This window comes from Daldinia loculata (assembly GCF_022478755.1).
Source record: "Daldinia loculata strain CBS 113971 unplaced genomic scaffold F4817scaffold_1, whole genome shotgun sequence".
Taxonomy (NCBI): Eukaryota; Fungi; Ascomycota; class Sordariomycetes; order Xylariales; family Hypoxylaceae; genus Daldinia; species Daldinia loculata.
In genome coordinates, this window is record NW_026054855.1 from 416,355 (window position 1) to 429,718 (window position 13,364).

Below are 13,364 nucleotides of genomic sequence, written 5' to 3' on the forward strand. Positions count from 1 at the left end.
TAGGAAAAGGTAGGAAAGGTACCTTACAGGAAAAATGGAGAATTTCTCACCAGTCGAACTTCTTCACGACGTCAAATCCGTATGGCACTATGAATTCTCGATGGCCTTTGGATTCTCGAGCGCCGAGAAGCTAGTGTTGACGCTTTCCTAGCTCCAATATACCTAACAACCTAACAACCTTGCAACCTTGCAGACTATTCAGGCTACATTCACATACAGACATATGATATCGTTCGTACGGGTCATCCGAATGTGGATCGAGAGTCTGAAGTCATTGTTTTGAGCTTAGCGAGTGCTGTATCTTATACGTAATGAGCTTGTTGAGCACCGTCGAGTGGCCTTTGATGCCAGCTTCTAGATTGATAACAGACAAGCTTTTAGAGGGGTCGTCTTTTGAACGTAGTATTTTAGTGTAGAGTATTTTAGTGTAGAGTATTTTAGTGTAGAGTATTTTAGTGTAGAGTATTTTAGTGTAGAGTATTTTAGTAGTAGTATGTTTAGTATACTTTAGAGGGAAGTCGGGGTGGAACACAACTTTCTCATCTATTCTAGTGGGGCACTAGCACCCGGAGAAGCAACTTCATTGTACCGCATACTTGAGATACTTCACTACCTGAATAAACTAAGCTACTAACATGTCTATCTATCATAGATGTCAGCGAGGAAAAAAATTATTTGCCGCATGATTTAAAACTTGAAAAGGAAAGCCGGGACGCATCACGTTCAAAAGGACTTCTTCACGATCTTATAGTCGTAACGGATTTATATCCCCCGAACAAATCCTAGCACACGGACAGAGTACCGGATACCTTGGATTTCGGTTTTTCGGGAACGGGCTGCAGCTCAGCCCCACGAGTGGTCGATCGATCCACTTTACATCGCAGCTACTTTTTTTTCTTCTCCTCTTTCCCATTGACATTTTTGACCAATCAGATCTCTTATCTTCACCTCGTGGCCCTCGACATCTCATGCACGAGGCTGAGTGAGGATAGCCGGGGTGTGTCTCCGAGCCCGGGGTGAGATCGGCAGGTCCCGGTGCTCCGCTGTCCTCTCCCTCCGTTTCGTTTTATCACCAGGCCTTTTCGGGTCTCCGACTTATACGTCATCTTCGTTGTTGGCAAAATCTCATATTCCTTGTTTTGCATTTCCTTCCGAATATGTCATCTTCATAGATGGAAGGATGATTGGTCTCTGCTCTAGTTTTATAGCAGTCACCGTATACTCTAGTGTGAAATAACAGATCTAGTTGATCTCAATCTCGATGAGATATTCTTAGAACTGGTCGATATTAACCGCGAAATTGTCGTCATCTATTACATCAATGCTCGATATGCCTTTTTCAAGTGAATATTTAATATCTATATCCCTAGAAGATATTAACGTCAGCTCTTTTAAATGATTGCAAAACCAGCGTTATTCCTCCTATAGAATTACGGCGATGATAGTTCTACTAATTTAGAGTAGATGTGACTTAATACTTTAAAGAACATATGATTTAATTATATTGAAGTTTTCGGGGAATGACTTGATGTCCTCGAAGTTCCAAGAATCTCGGAAGGTTAATTTCTCAATGAGTTAATCCAGTATTGCTCTTCCGAGTTTCAACCTACTACTGTTAAGAGGTATACAATTATACTTTGCCCGGGCCTTTGAATTAACTATAATGGAGTATCAAACCTATTGAACTTAAGGGCAAGAGTATAACTCATCTATAAGCACAGTCAAATATCGGCAAGACTAAAGTAGAAGGTAGCAAAAGGCATAACTAGTTCTTTGAGCTTCATGGTTTGTGCGTAGCTACGTAAAATGGGCGGGCATAATTTTATGCATTAAACTTCATGAGCCAAAAAGAAGAAGTCATAGCTGTTAGCTTGTCAGCCTTGCAAGGTGAGCTAACAGCTATGATAACTAATATCCCTACCACGCGCTTCTTTTAACGGGCCCAAGCACATTACTACGGACCTAAAGTTCATAACAACTTCTTAAATTATATATCGATACAAGATAGGGCTGGTTAAAGATTCTATAGCCTCAGGATATTAATAAGTAAATAATTGTTAGCATCAAGCAGTTGCAAATCTACAGTGGTTCACTAGGTAGGTAGATTAATAAAATCAAGGCAATAAATGCAAGTTATCAATATCTTACCAAACGATATCACATCTATTCCAAATGATTAAAGGTGTAGGGACCAGAAGACGCAAAACGGCAAACCCTACAATGCAGAGTTTCGAAAAGGGGCTGGTTGGTCCGGGCATCAAGTACCTAGGTAGGTGCCTACCTAATTAAGCTACCTACTGTAAGCTGCTGCCTCACAGAGGCTATTCGCAACTTTGGCACGCCACCTGGCACCTGAAGATATGCAGCACACCTGTAAGTCCCTCGCCAAGGGCAACGAGATGTACCTGCGTAAATACGTACTTACCTAGGTAACAAGACTTATATATCTAAATAAACTGCAAACGCTCAGCCGACCCCGCAAAAAGGAAGTATCCCTGGGTGACTGGAGGCTAGAGAAAACTGCACCGTGGTGTCATATGCTGGACCGGTATGCCCGTGACTTGACAGTACGACATTTACAAAGTAGTTTTTCGTAGGTCCTGGGTTCAACACCCAGACCGAGCTTTTTTTGCAATTCTTTTTTCCCTTTTTGTATTTCATTTGTGCTATTGTTTTTATTACTGCCTACCACCTACCCCCTTTTTTTCCCATGCTGCGCATTTCTATTATGTTATTTTCGTTTTATTTTTATAAATATTATATGCTAAATTATTTTTCTTGAAGCAAGTGCATTTTATCTTAATCGAAATCGATGTAACCATCGTGAATAATTTAGCCTAACAACATGCAAATACATATTTCCAACAATAGGCCAGTGTGTTACCTCTACGTATGTTCTATCCTGTATCCCCCATTGTGATATTGGAGTATTTGACTTCCATTCATCCTTTATGGATACCTTTCACCAGAAGATATAGGGAATACTCGTGGTAACAAGCAAATCGGTAATTACCCCGAAAACCCCCCCCCCCCCCCCCCTTTTTTTTTTTTTTTTTGAAAACGCCAGGTTCTCTCAACTATTTTTATATTACCATTGCCATCCTCTTTAAGCTTCATGACCCATATCAAACTTACCGTTATGTCCTCCTCGTATTCGATCTGGCCGGAGGTTACTACACACTACACGCTCATTTCTCCCCTGATGTACTCCAGTAGTACCACGAAGGACTCCTTGTACGCTACACTCTCGGGTACGTAGAGTACCCAATGACTGGGTCAGATGCCGGATGTATGGTGTCTATAGAGAGAAGTTCGAGGCCGCGGAGCCGGGATTGGACACTACGTTGACAACATCGCTATGTTGGGTTATAAGGGGAGAAAAATAGAAAGCGAGATTTTACCTATCACTGGTTTGGGGGATACTGCAAATATGTCTGGATAAGAGCCTTACCTGCGACGGCTAGTAGCAGTTATTCAGGCATTTAAGCCCCAGGTTTTAAACCCAAATCAAAAATAGAGAGAGGCCCTTCCCAGAAGCAACGGCAGCACGCCCCCTAAACAGAATTCAACAACCATATTTCTGCCCAGGATAAGGACTGATGAGCGAAAGAGCGACATGAGTCTTTAACAAACACCTAATGGGCATATTGATACGACCTAGCCCTAGCGAGATCGTCCGGAGGGATAAGGCTGGAGGTATTAATAGGCTCCCATATTACTCGGGAAATAGCTCTAAATCTAGAGCTGAGAAGATGCTTCAACTAAAGATCTGATTACGTCTCGTAAGGCACAGCAGCGTACTCCTATCCAATAAAGATACACAGCCAGGCAGTAGCGTAGCATTGCCGTGGATTCAATCACCCCACTGATAGGCAGCTAAATATATTCTTCCTATATATATATATATAGGTAACTACATATATGCCTATTCATCGATAACTACGGTATGTCAAACTACCCAACCCCTAAACCTCAATCTCAAAATGCCTATCACACTTCAAACCGCTGCCCATCCTGCTCGAGCTTGGAAGAGGAGTGATGCGGCAGCATCCCCCACAGAACTCCTGCGAGGCTCTTGTCCAAGTGACCACCGCCGCTGCAAGCAACTAGTCCAGTCCTCCATCCAAATCCCAGAAAACGCACAAGTTTTCGCCTCTTCCAACGGCTTCGTCCGAGCCGTCTACCAGGCCTACAGCAATCATCACCACCTGAAAATCCGCCCGGAAGATGTCTGGTTTTCCATCATAGCCCAACTAAGCACGCACATCAACGCCCACGCCGAAGAGCTGCGGCCGTTCTTCGTCGCGCACGAGGGCCAGAAGAAGCTAGAAGTCGTCGAAGTGGGAACTATCACCAGCGTGGACTTTGGCAGGCTGGCGATCCGGATGACGGACGAGATCAAAAAGAATGTCGTCGATCCGGATTTGACGGCGTGGATCATGCCGGACTTTACTACGACGACGCACACTGACACGGTGACGGCCGCGGTTCTTATGATGGGCGCTCTGCAGAAGTATTTCAAGTATTTCGCTCTTCTAACTTGCGGGATACCCTCTGTGACTCTCCTCGGCGAGAGAGAAGACTGGGTTAAAATCCGGCGTCGTCTGGAGTATTTACCGCGACTGGGAAAGGAGCCGGCACAGTTCGCGCGCCTTTTGACTGCGGTGCTCGACTACTTCGTTCGCTCATTTGACGAACCGACCAGTCCCGAGGTGCTGTCTTTCTGGTCCAGGATAGCAGACCGGCAAGGCGGCTCGGGCGTTGAGTATCTTTCAGGATGGATCACCGCTTTTACGTTCTGGAAAGTTAACGGGGAATGCATGTACACTTTACCGCTGATTCCTTTCGAGTCATATACACCAGACACATACGGTTGTAGTCTTGATGGTACCTTGTTTCATATCATCGATATGTCTGATATACCGGACGCGTTCTCCTCGGTCCCGCTTACAGTGAATGATAATGGAGTTATACATAATACGAGATTAGTAGCTGGTTCTATCGGAATGGCTGTCTCTAGTAGCGGGGAACTACTTGAATCGGAATCCTCATATTTCAAACCCGGGAGGCCTGAACTTAGCGACAAGACGGGCCCAGATACACTCCAGCCGGTTTCCGGTTGGTGGATGTATGAGCTTTTGGAAGGGAATGAGTAATTTAGGTAAGTCCCTACATGAAAAGGATGATAGTCAAGGCTTAATAAACTTTTTTCTATTTATTAACACAGTTTTATTTAAGAAGCTTTCATAAAATATAATAACATAGCTACAAGAGGGGGTTTGAACCGTTTGACTATATTTATAAAAAGACCATACTTTTATACACAGATATTTACATAAGAAATGGTGGCTGGCTGCCGCGATGATCGACGTGATAGTTGTGAAAGGCGTAAATTCCGACTCATAACCATAACTATCCCATACAAATAAGTAGCATACACACTTGTATTTTCATTCCTAGAGAACTATAAACCGAGTGTAACCCCCTTATAGTTTTATATATTAGGCGTAGCATGTGTAGACTACCGTTTAACTGGTGTTAGGGTTACATTCAGGGGGATCCTATATCCCGGAGAATATTAGCAACAGCCCTATTTAGTGGGCTTGGGGGGTCGGGTCATCGGGTCCAATCGAGCTCATCGCGACTCAAACGTAGGGAAAATAGAAATAGATACTAACCTGTCCCAGAGAACGAACGTATCCTGCCGCTCAATCCACCGCTGGCTGTCTTCCGAAAGCTTCATGTCGAATTCGAAGATGATGCGGGCTAGGATTAGACGCATTTCAGTGTATGCGAGACTTTGAAAAAAAAAAATTTGTTAGTTGGTATAATCGACACGGGAGTCAGGTGTTGCCATACTTGCGTCCGATGCAGTTCCTCGGCCCTATACTGAAGGCCTGTAGTGCGTCAAGCTTGTTGCCTGCTTTTGCAGCCGCTTCTGGAGTATCTAAGAACCGCTCAGGCCGGAACTCCCAAGGGTCTTTCCAGTTGTCCTTGCTATGATTGATCGACCACTGTTGGACCTCGACGAATGTCTATACGGGTGTAAGTTTCTTCCCGGTAGTGAATTCATGAGTGGTTATAGATTTCGGGATAACGAGGTACTTACACCTTCGGGAACATAGCGGCCGGCAACTTGTTCGCCGCCGGGGGGCACTGTCCTAACTAGACCAGAGGTAACTGGGGGGTAAAGGCGCAGTGCTTCGTTCAGGATCGCGAGCATGTAATACAACTTGTTGACCGAAGTAATAGTAATTTCATCGGCGCTTTTGAACGATGAGCGGACTTCCTGTTGGAGCTTCTCGAGGATATCTGGGTGAGATAGCAAGAGGGCGGTGGCGCCAGATAATGTCGTTGCTGTCGTCTCAGATCCGGCTATCACAAGAAGGAATGCGTTTGTAGACAACATTTCGAATGAGAGATTCTAAGTGAGAAGACAGAGTTAGTACTTATAACATCAAAATTCCAAGCTCATGATGAGAAGAAGGATGACCATACCCATTCCTCACGTTTCTTAAGCACGCCCTCGAAGAGGTCATCACGCTCCCCTTTCATAGCGAGTCGTGCAGTCAGCATGTCTTTGGTGTATTGGCGTGCCTTTTTAGGAGAGCTTCCAAACTTGAATATTATCTGCACAAGTTCGCCCAGGCCAACGTATGTCAAAGCGATCATCATAGCGCCGAAGTGCACACTTTTGAAGATGGTCTCGATCCAGGGGTGGTAGTCGATGTTCTCAAGACAGTGGAATGACTGCCCAAAAACAAGATCACCGACGACGTCAAAGGTAGTCCAGTTATACCAAGCCTCGATGTTCAGTTTCTTCTTCCCGTTCTCACATTCCTCGTGTAACCTCTGGATATGTGTCAGTTATCATCAATTAAAGGGGTACTTAAATTATAGGGGTCTGTTAACGACAGTAGAATACAGCACTTTCGCCTTCTACCTTAGGAGTAGAGCAGCCTCGAGGCCACCTAGCCCCTGAGATAAGATAGATAACTTCTAGTATTTTATAGGCTACTTACGCTGATTAAAAGGTCGATATACTTCCCAATCGTTGGTTCCTGCTCACGCATCGCACTATCAGAGAAACCGTGAGAAAGAACGCGGCGAAACTTGGAGTGATCATCACGGTTCAGAGTCAAGATCGAGTCGGGCCTGCTGCGAATCGTCTTAACGAAAGTATGCGCCTTCGACATCTCATTCATGCTACTTTCGCCGCCGATTCGATGACCATAGATGTCTTTCCACGCTTTCGGATCCGTATAGGAAAGGTGGTTCGGCCCGATACGAACGACAGATCCATATTGATCGTGAAGTTTCTGAACGAAGAAGGCCTGAGAACCGGTGGCAAACTTGAGAGCCCATGGTAGTCGGGATGCTCTATATAATGTCGGCCCGGGATAGTCACGGAGCGGGTGAAAGTAAAGATTATAGACGATTATCGTTATTTCGGATATGATGAGCTGTGACATATTATCTTATTAGCTATTATTAGGTACGTATAGTAATACCGGTTCGGGACGTACCACGACGGCTGTGAGTATGGCATATTTCGCAGCGTTGGCTTTCTCAACCTCTAACAACTCTAATAGCCTCGACATCGTTATATCTTATAAGAGATATATATAAGATATAATACTATGTCTGTCCACAAATGAGGGAAGTGAGCATGCGATAAATGGCGAATCACGTATTTATATAAGATGTTCGGATACCTACCTAAGGCACCCGTAAGGCCTTCCCATGTATTGTACTATACGCCTTTCCTGAAGTCGTTTCAATGCGGGGCTGAGTCGCAATATAGGCAGTCTACAGAGAAAGAAGTACAGGTATAGTAAGTATCGGATACTTATTGCGACCCGTTGGAGTGTTGCCGGGCTGTCTATATTCCCGTACCAAGATAGTGACGCGATGATATGGGTTGCATGCTCCCGTCTTGCATAGAACTGAAGGAGACATATCGTTTTAATGCTAGGGTTAAATACGGATACGAATATATGCTGTACATTTAGCCAATTAAACCTTTGCTATCCGTGTCTCGTTACTATTACTGTAATAGTATTACCTGTAGTCTGGTACGATCGCCGTCTTGTCTAAGGTAGGTATTCAACTCGGGAACCGGGTTTCGGGTTTCACACGGCAAGGAATGATTGAATAAATCGGGATTGAACAGATCGGAAATGCTGATCTAAAGGCCAATGAATAGCATAGCCTAGCCGCGTACGGCGCAGTCAAGCCGCGTCACTCAACATTACCCTATCTCTACCGCCAAATGCGCAGTTATCGTATTCTAACCCGTCTCATTTAATCCTTACCATCAGTCTTCTTTCCAGAACCCCCGACCAAGCTATCAGCCATGGCATCTGCTGTAGCTTGCTTGAGCCTTTCGCTGTCTTCCATCTTGATCCCTCCGCCATTCTTTTCCTTCGCGTCTTTCTCGTCCTCGCTGTCGCCGAGGCTAAAGGGATCGTTATCTGTAATCGGATTGGGTTCAATTGTAGACAAAGGCTGCCATTTGCTCTGCTTGCCAGGAGGGGGAGTTGCGCTGCTGTCTTTGGGAGGAATTCTTGGGGAGGCATTATATTGGTCAATGTCTTCGACTCCCTCCTTGAAAGCAACCTTGCGACCCTCAGGCTTAGGAGATGTAGATGGCGGTGGTCTATAAAGACTTGGATTGCCTGATGGGCGTTCTTGAGATGACCCTATATTGGTGTTAGCTGCGGTTCTTTTATATACCTAGTATAATTAAGTATCACTCACTACCATCCGGATGAAGCCTCATCCCTGCAAAGTCGTCGCTGAGAACTTGTGGGTCGGCGTCGTAGCGATCGTAGTCGGCACTTCTTCGCGAGCCTTCTCCACTACGTCTACTGAATCCCTGGCGTTGATGCTTAGAGGGCTGCGTCTCGTCCTCATTCTCATCATACTCGCCGTCGATCTTCTTCTTTAAGTTGGTAAACCAGGAGTTGACCTTTGTTTGGGTTTCAAGGAATCCTTTGCGGAGGTTTTCCTTAATGACAGGCAGATCATCATCAATGAAGCTGCGGTCTCGGTCGTACATCTCGTTGGGCTTTAGACCTGTCGCTTGTCGGCGATACTGGCCACCGGGACCTTGATTTGTCGTCCTCGCTTCGTAGGCACCAACATTTTCGTAGTATTGGGTAAGCTCTCGGGCGTAGAGCTCGTCGGCCTCTATTTGCGACATAGGACTTCTAGCCCCAGTAGGTCGCGGAGGTTGAGGCGGAGGGGCAGCCTCGCGCGCGGGTTCGTTCTGGACAGCATCCGGATCGCTCATAGCTTCATTTACGATTAATAAATCGATCCGGTTCTTCAGCGGCACTATACATACCTAATAGAGCATTGAAAGCTGGATCGATTTGACCACCACTTGCGATCAAAACAGCTTTGATGACCGGTAATTCGATGCTCGGAAAGGCCTCTTTGAGAATTAATTCGTTCTTTTGTTGCTCGGTAACTGGCCGAGGAGGCTTGGGCGGTGCGGTTTCTTCGCTGGCTGTGGGTGGGTTGGCGGTAGTCGATGTCGCGTTGGCGGTCGTCTGATGGGCATTATCATCGCCAAGAATGCCCGTCTCTTGAATATCATCGTCGTCCATTTCGAACGGGCGTACAGTGGTCGGAGATTCAGGCGCTGGATTAGCCTTGCTCTATAGGTAATTAACAGACACGATGTTAGCGAATGAAGTCCTCGTTGAGAATAAAAATGCGGGACATTGCATTAAATTCGGCAACAGGTTCACATGGAAACTTACCGTATCAGTTGGGGCCGACATGTTGATCAAGTGGACACAGGAGAGATAAGTAAAATAGGAGGTTGATACGAATTAACGAATGATTATTGATAGAATAGCAAAATGGAGTTATCGTTGCAGGAGTAAAAGAGGATAAAATTGTTTGCCTAATTAGGCACAGCTAAGGTAAAACAGGAGAGTTAGAGATACCTATGTATACAGCTATGGGTTCATGCGCATACCTACACTACATTATGTAGGTACTAGGTAACATCTCGGCGGCCTGAGGGGCAAGGCGAGTTGCGACGCGGATGACGTCCCCCGCCACATGGCTGAGTGATAACGAGTACACAAGTACTAGATACTGCGCCACAGATCTTACCTACCTGGCAGTTGCGTGGGTGATAAACTCATGTGCCATAAAAGTAAAAGATAACTCTAGGTTAGTCACATGCATGTACTTGATACTATGATACCATTGGCTCTTTAGCTTGAAGCATCTTTAAAACATACTTTTAAAGGCTTGAAACTAATATCTATTTGCTGCAACGCCGAAGAAAGAATGTTTTGATATCTAGTAAACTCAAAAAATACAAGCATTCTAAGACTAACTAACTAGTTTGATTGTCTAACTACATAACTACGTATGTAGATCCTAAATGCCTAGACAAAGTCTGGGATGCACGTTCAACAGGTGTTTTCAAGTACACAAGCTTTACATTTAGAAACGTGGTGAAGCGACAACCCGGTATTACTATTGAAAGGAAAACTCTATTCGACATGGCAGACTTTGACCTCAACTCAACATTCATCCCTGCTCTTCATAAGCCTTCAGCGTTACTACCCATCGCCAAGCATCACGATAGCTTGCTCTACCTCATCGAGAAAAACCCAGTAACAATCGTCGTTGGGCACACAGGTTCTGGTAAAACTACACAAATACCGCAGTTCCTCGAGCATGCGGGATGGTGCTCTGACGGTAAGATAGTTGGTGTTACTCAGGTATGATTCCTTGCTTCTTCTTATAATCTATGTCTAACTTAACTAGCCTAGGAGAGTAGCTGCTACAACAGTTGCAATCAGAGTAGCCGAGGAGTATGGCTGTGAGTTGGGAAAAGAGGTGGGCTACTCGATTAGATTCGAGGATGTGACATCTGCTGCAACTCGAATTAAATTCTTAACAGACGGGTTACTTATTCGAGAAGCTCTGGTCGACCCATTGCTATCGCGCTACTCCGTTATCATGGTTGATGAAGCCCATGAGAGGTCTATAAGCACAGATATTCTCCTTGGTCTTCTTAAGAAGATACGGAAGCGAAGACCAGAGCTACGCATTATTATTAGTAGCGCTACTCTTCAAGCGGAAGACTTTCTCGACTTCTTCTCCCAGCAGTCCGATAACCAAGGACCTCCCGACGGCGAAAAGAGTGAGATAGGTTCAATAATTAGCCTTGAAGGTAGGATGTATCCTGTAGATGTTCTCTATTTAGAGTCACCGGCGGAAGACTACGTTGAAAAGGCGATGTCTACGATTTTCGACATTCATACCAAAGAGCCAGATGGCGACATTCTTGTCTTTATGACCGGTCGCGAAGAGATCGATACCGCTGTCCAAGCCATTGCGGAACGAGCAGCCCAACTTCCGCCAGCCGCTCAATCAATCTCTGCTCTTCCATTATATGCGGGGTTATCAACAGAGCAACAAATGCTGGTATTTGATAGTCCGCCTGAGAACACAAGAAAAGTCATAATCTCGACTAATATCGCGGAAGCATCTGTTACAATCGACGGTATTGTCTATGTTATTGATTCGGGCTTCGTCAAACTAAGAGCCTTCGATCCTAAGACTGGCATTGAGTCTTTAACAGCAACACCTGTCTCAAAGGCGGCGGCACAGCAGCGTGCGGGAAGGGCTGGGCGCACGAAGCCAGGAAAATGTTTTCGGCTTTACACCGAAAAGGCTTTTCAGGCCTTACCTGATGCGAACATCCCGGAAATACAAAGGTCTAACCTTGCACCGTTTATCTTACAACTGAAGGCGCTTGGTATTGATAACGTCGTACGCTTCGATTATCTGACACCACCACCTGCGGAACTTATGGCCAAAGCAACAGAACTGCTTTTTGCCCTAGGTGCCCTGGATGAGTACGCTAAGCTTACAAAACCGCTGGGTATGCGGATGGCGGAGCTTGCGGTGGAGCCCATGATGGCGAAAACCCTATTAACAGCCTCATCATTTGACTGCCTTAGCGAAATACTTACAATCGCGGCGATGACAACCCTTAGCGGTTCCATATGGATCCAGAGGGAAGGGGAAAAGAAGCTGACAGAGTCTTCACGACGGAAATTCGCTGCAGAAGAAGGCGATCACTTGACGCTTCTAAATGTCTACCAAGCATTTATAACCAAGGGCAAGAAAGAGTCGAAGTTTTGTCACGAAAACCATCTCAATTTTAAAGCTATGACCCGCGCCGTAAGTATCAGAGCGCAACTGAAACGCTACCTGGAACGGTTTGGAATAGTAGTAGACGAGAGCCTCAAGACATCAGCGGTCAATAAAGGAGAGCAGATTCGACGATGTCTCACGACGGGCTATTTTGCCCACGCGGCTAGAATGCAACCTGATGGAAGCTTCCGCAACGTTGAAGGTGGAACAACACTCTATGCGCATCCTAGTTCTTTAATGTTCAATCGCAAAGCTGATTGGGTAATTTTCCACGAGGTTATGGAAACTGGCAGCAAGATATTCATCCGCGATATCAGCAAAATCGAGAAGGAGTGGCTTCTAGAGTATGCGTCAGGATACTACCAAGTTAAATCATAAGGGGTTACCAGAATAGACAATTGACACAATTGACCTGGTATATTTCGACGACGAGGTCTATTGTGGTCGAGGCCATCGTGCTCCCACGTTGGAAGGCTAGGTATTCTAATGATATCCACCTCCTTATCCAAGACAGGTAGTTGAGGTATGCTCGTTAAAGAGAAGCAAGCTATGAAACAATATTGCAGTCGAACCCGTTGAGGCTGAGACGTAAATAGCCAATCGCCAGGGATAGTTTCAAAAAGAAACAAGCTTGTCGTTGGATTGGTGCACTTCCAGGTTAGCTGCACTAGCTAAGCTTCAATCAGGTAATTCCCGGACTTGTGGGATTTTCCTGGATTACTATTAATCGACCGACCTACCTCGACAGGTTCAAGCAGGTTGGTGTATGTTACCTTAGGATCAAATCTGGAGCCGTCTGACGAACCACTTGAACCTATTTATAACGGATGCATGCCGTTACCAATAGGATCGATTAAATGGTATAGTCAATTGAGAACCATCGTCCGATGCAATAGGTTCTATTCATAGGTAATCAATTTAGTTGTCGACAATATATTATGTTGCTCGAGTTTTTGGAACAACCTTGAAATTAACAAGCAGGCTGTCTTTTCATTTCGGCCGGATACAAGCTGGTTAAAGCATCTACATGGTAAAGGGGAAGATAGCGGAGGCTGCGGAGGTCGCCAGGGCTTATTCGAACGATTCAAGGAACGTAACCAAGTTTAACCAAGTTGCCCAAAAAGGGGGGAGCTAATTGGACCAGTTCTTTTTCGGACTAGGGTAGCTTA

General features: G+C 45.3%; 4 protein-coding genes across 4 annotated transcripts; 2 read left to right on the forward strand and 2 right to left on the reverse strand.

Moving 5' to 3' along the window:
- The first annotated feature begins 3,913 nt into the window (after positions 1–3,913).
- On the forward strand, positions 3,914–5,499 carry F4817DRAFT_3560 (uncharacterized protein). Its single transcript, XM_049305730.1, has one exon. It carries the CDS (start codon positions 3,984–3,986, stop codon positions 5,154–5,156), a length of 1,173 nt encoding a protein of 390 aa, XP_049163851.1. The 5' UTR covers positions 3,914–3,983; the 3' UTR covers positions 5,157–5,499.
- A 41-nt stretch (positions 5,500–5,540) lies between these two features.
- Positions 5,541–7,739, reverse strand: F4817DRAFT_322150 (putative cytochrome P450). The gene is made up of 6 exons (XM_049301366.1): positions 7,527–7,739; positions 7,023–7,463; positions 6,499–6,852; positions 6,110–6,424; positions 5,860–6,035; positions 5,541–5,798 (listed from the first exon to the last, which is right to left on the reverse strand). The coding sequence occupies exons 1-6, from the start codon at positions 7,599–7,601 to the stop codon at positions 5,636–5,638; spliced, it is 1,524 nt and encodes a 507-aa protein (XP_049163852.1). The 5' UTR covers positions 7,602–7,739; the 3' UTR covers positions 5,541–5,635.
- Positions 7,740–7,990: 251 nt separating this feature from the next.
- On the reverse strand, positions 7,991–10,017 carry F4817DRAFT_3537 (uncharacterized protein). The gene is made up of 4 exons (XM_049305416.1): positions 9,771–10,017; positions 9,350–9,665; positions 8,761–9,297; positions 7,991–8,702 (listed from the first exon to the last, which is right to left on the reverse strand). The coding sequence occupies exons 1-4, from the start codon at positions 9,789–9,791 to the stop codon at positions 8,305–8,307; spliced, it is 1,272 nt and encodes a 423-aa protein (XP_049163853.1). The 5' UTR covers positions 9,792–10,017; the 3' UTR covers positions 7,991–8,304.
- A 512-nt stretch (positions 10,018–10,529) lies between these two features.
- On the forward strand, positions 10,530–12,573 carry F4817DRAFT_310997 (P-loop containing nucleoside triphosphate hydrolase protein; the record flags this gene model as incomplete). The annotated part of the gene is made up of 2 exons (XM_049299931.1): positions 10,530–10,751; positions 10,798–12,573. 2 exons carry the CDS (start codon positions 10,530–10,532, stop codon positions 12,571–12,573), a joined length of 1,998 nt encoding a protein of 665 aa, XP_049163854.1.
- Between the last annotated feature and the right edge of the window lie 791 nt (positions 12,574–13,364).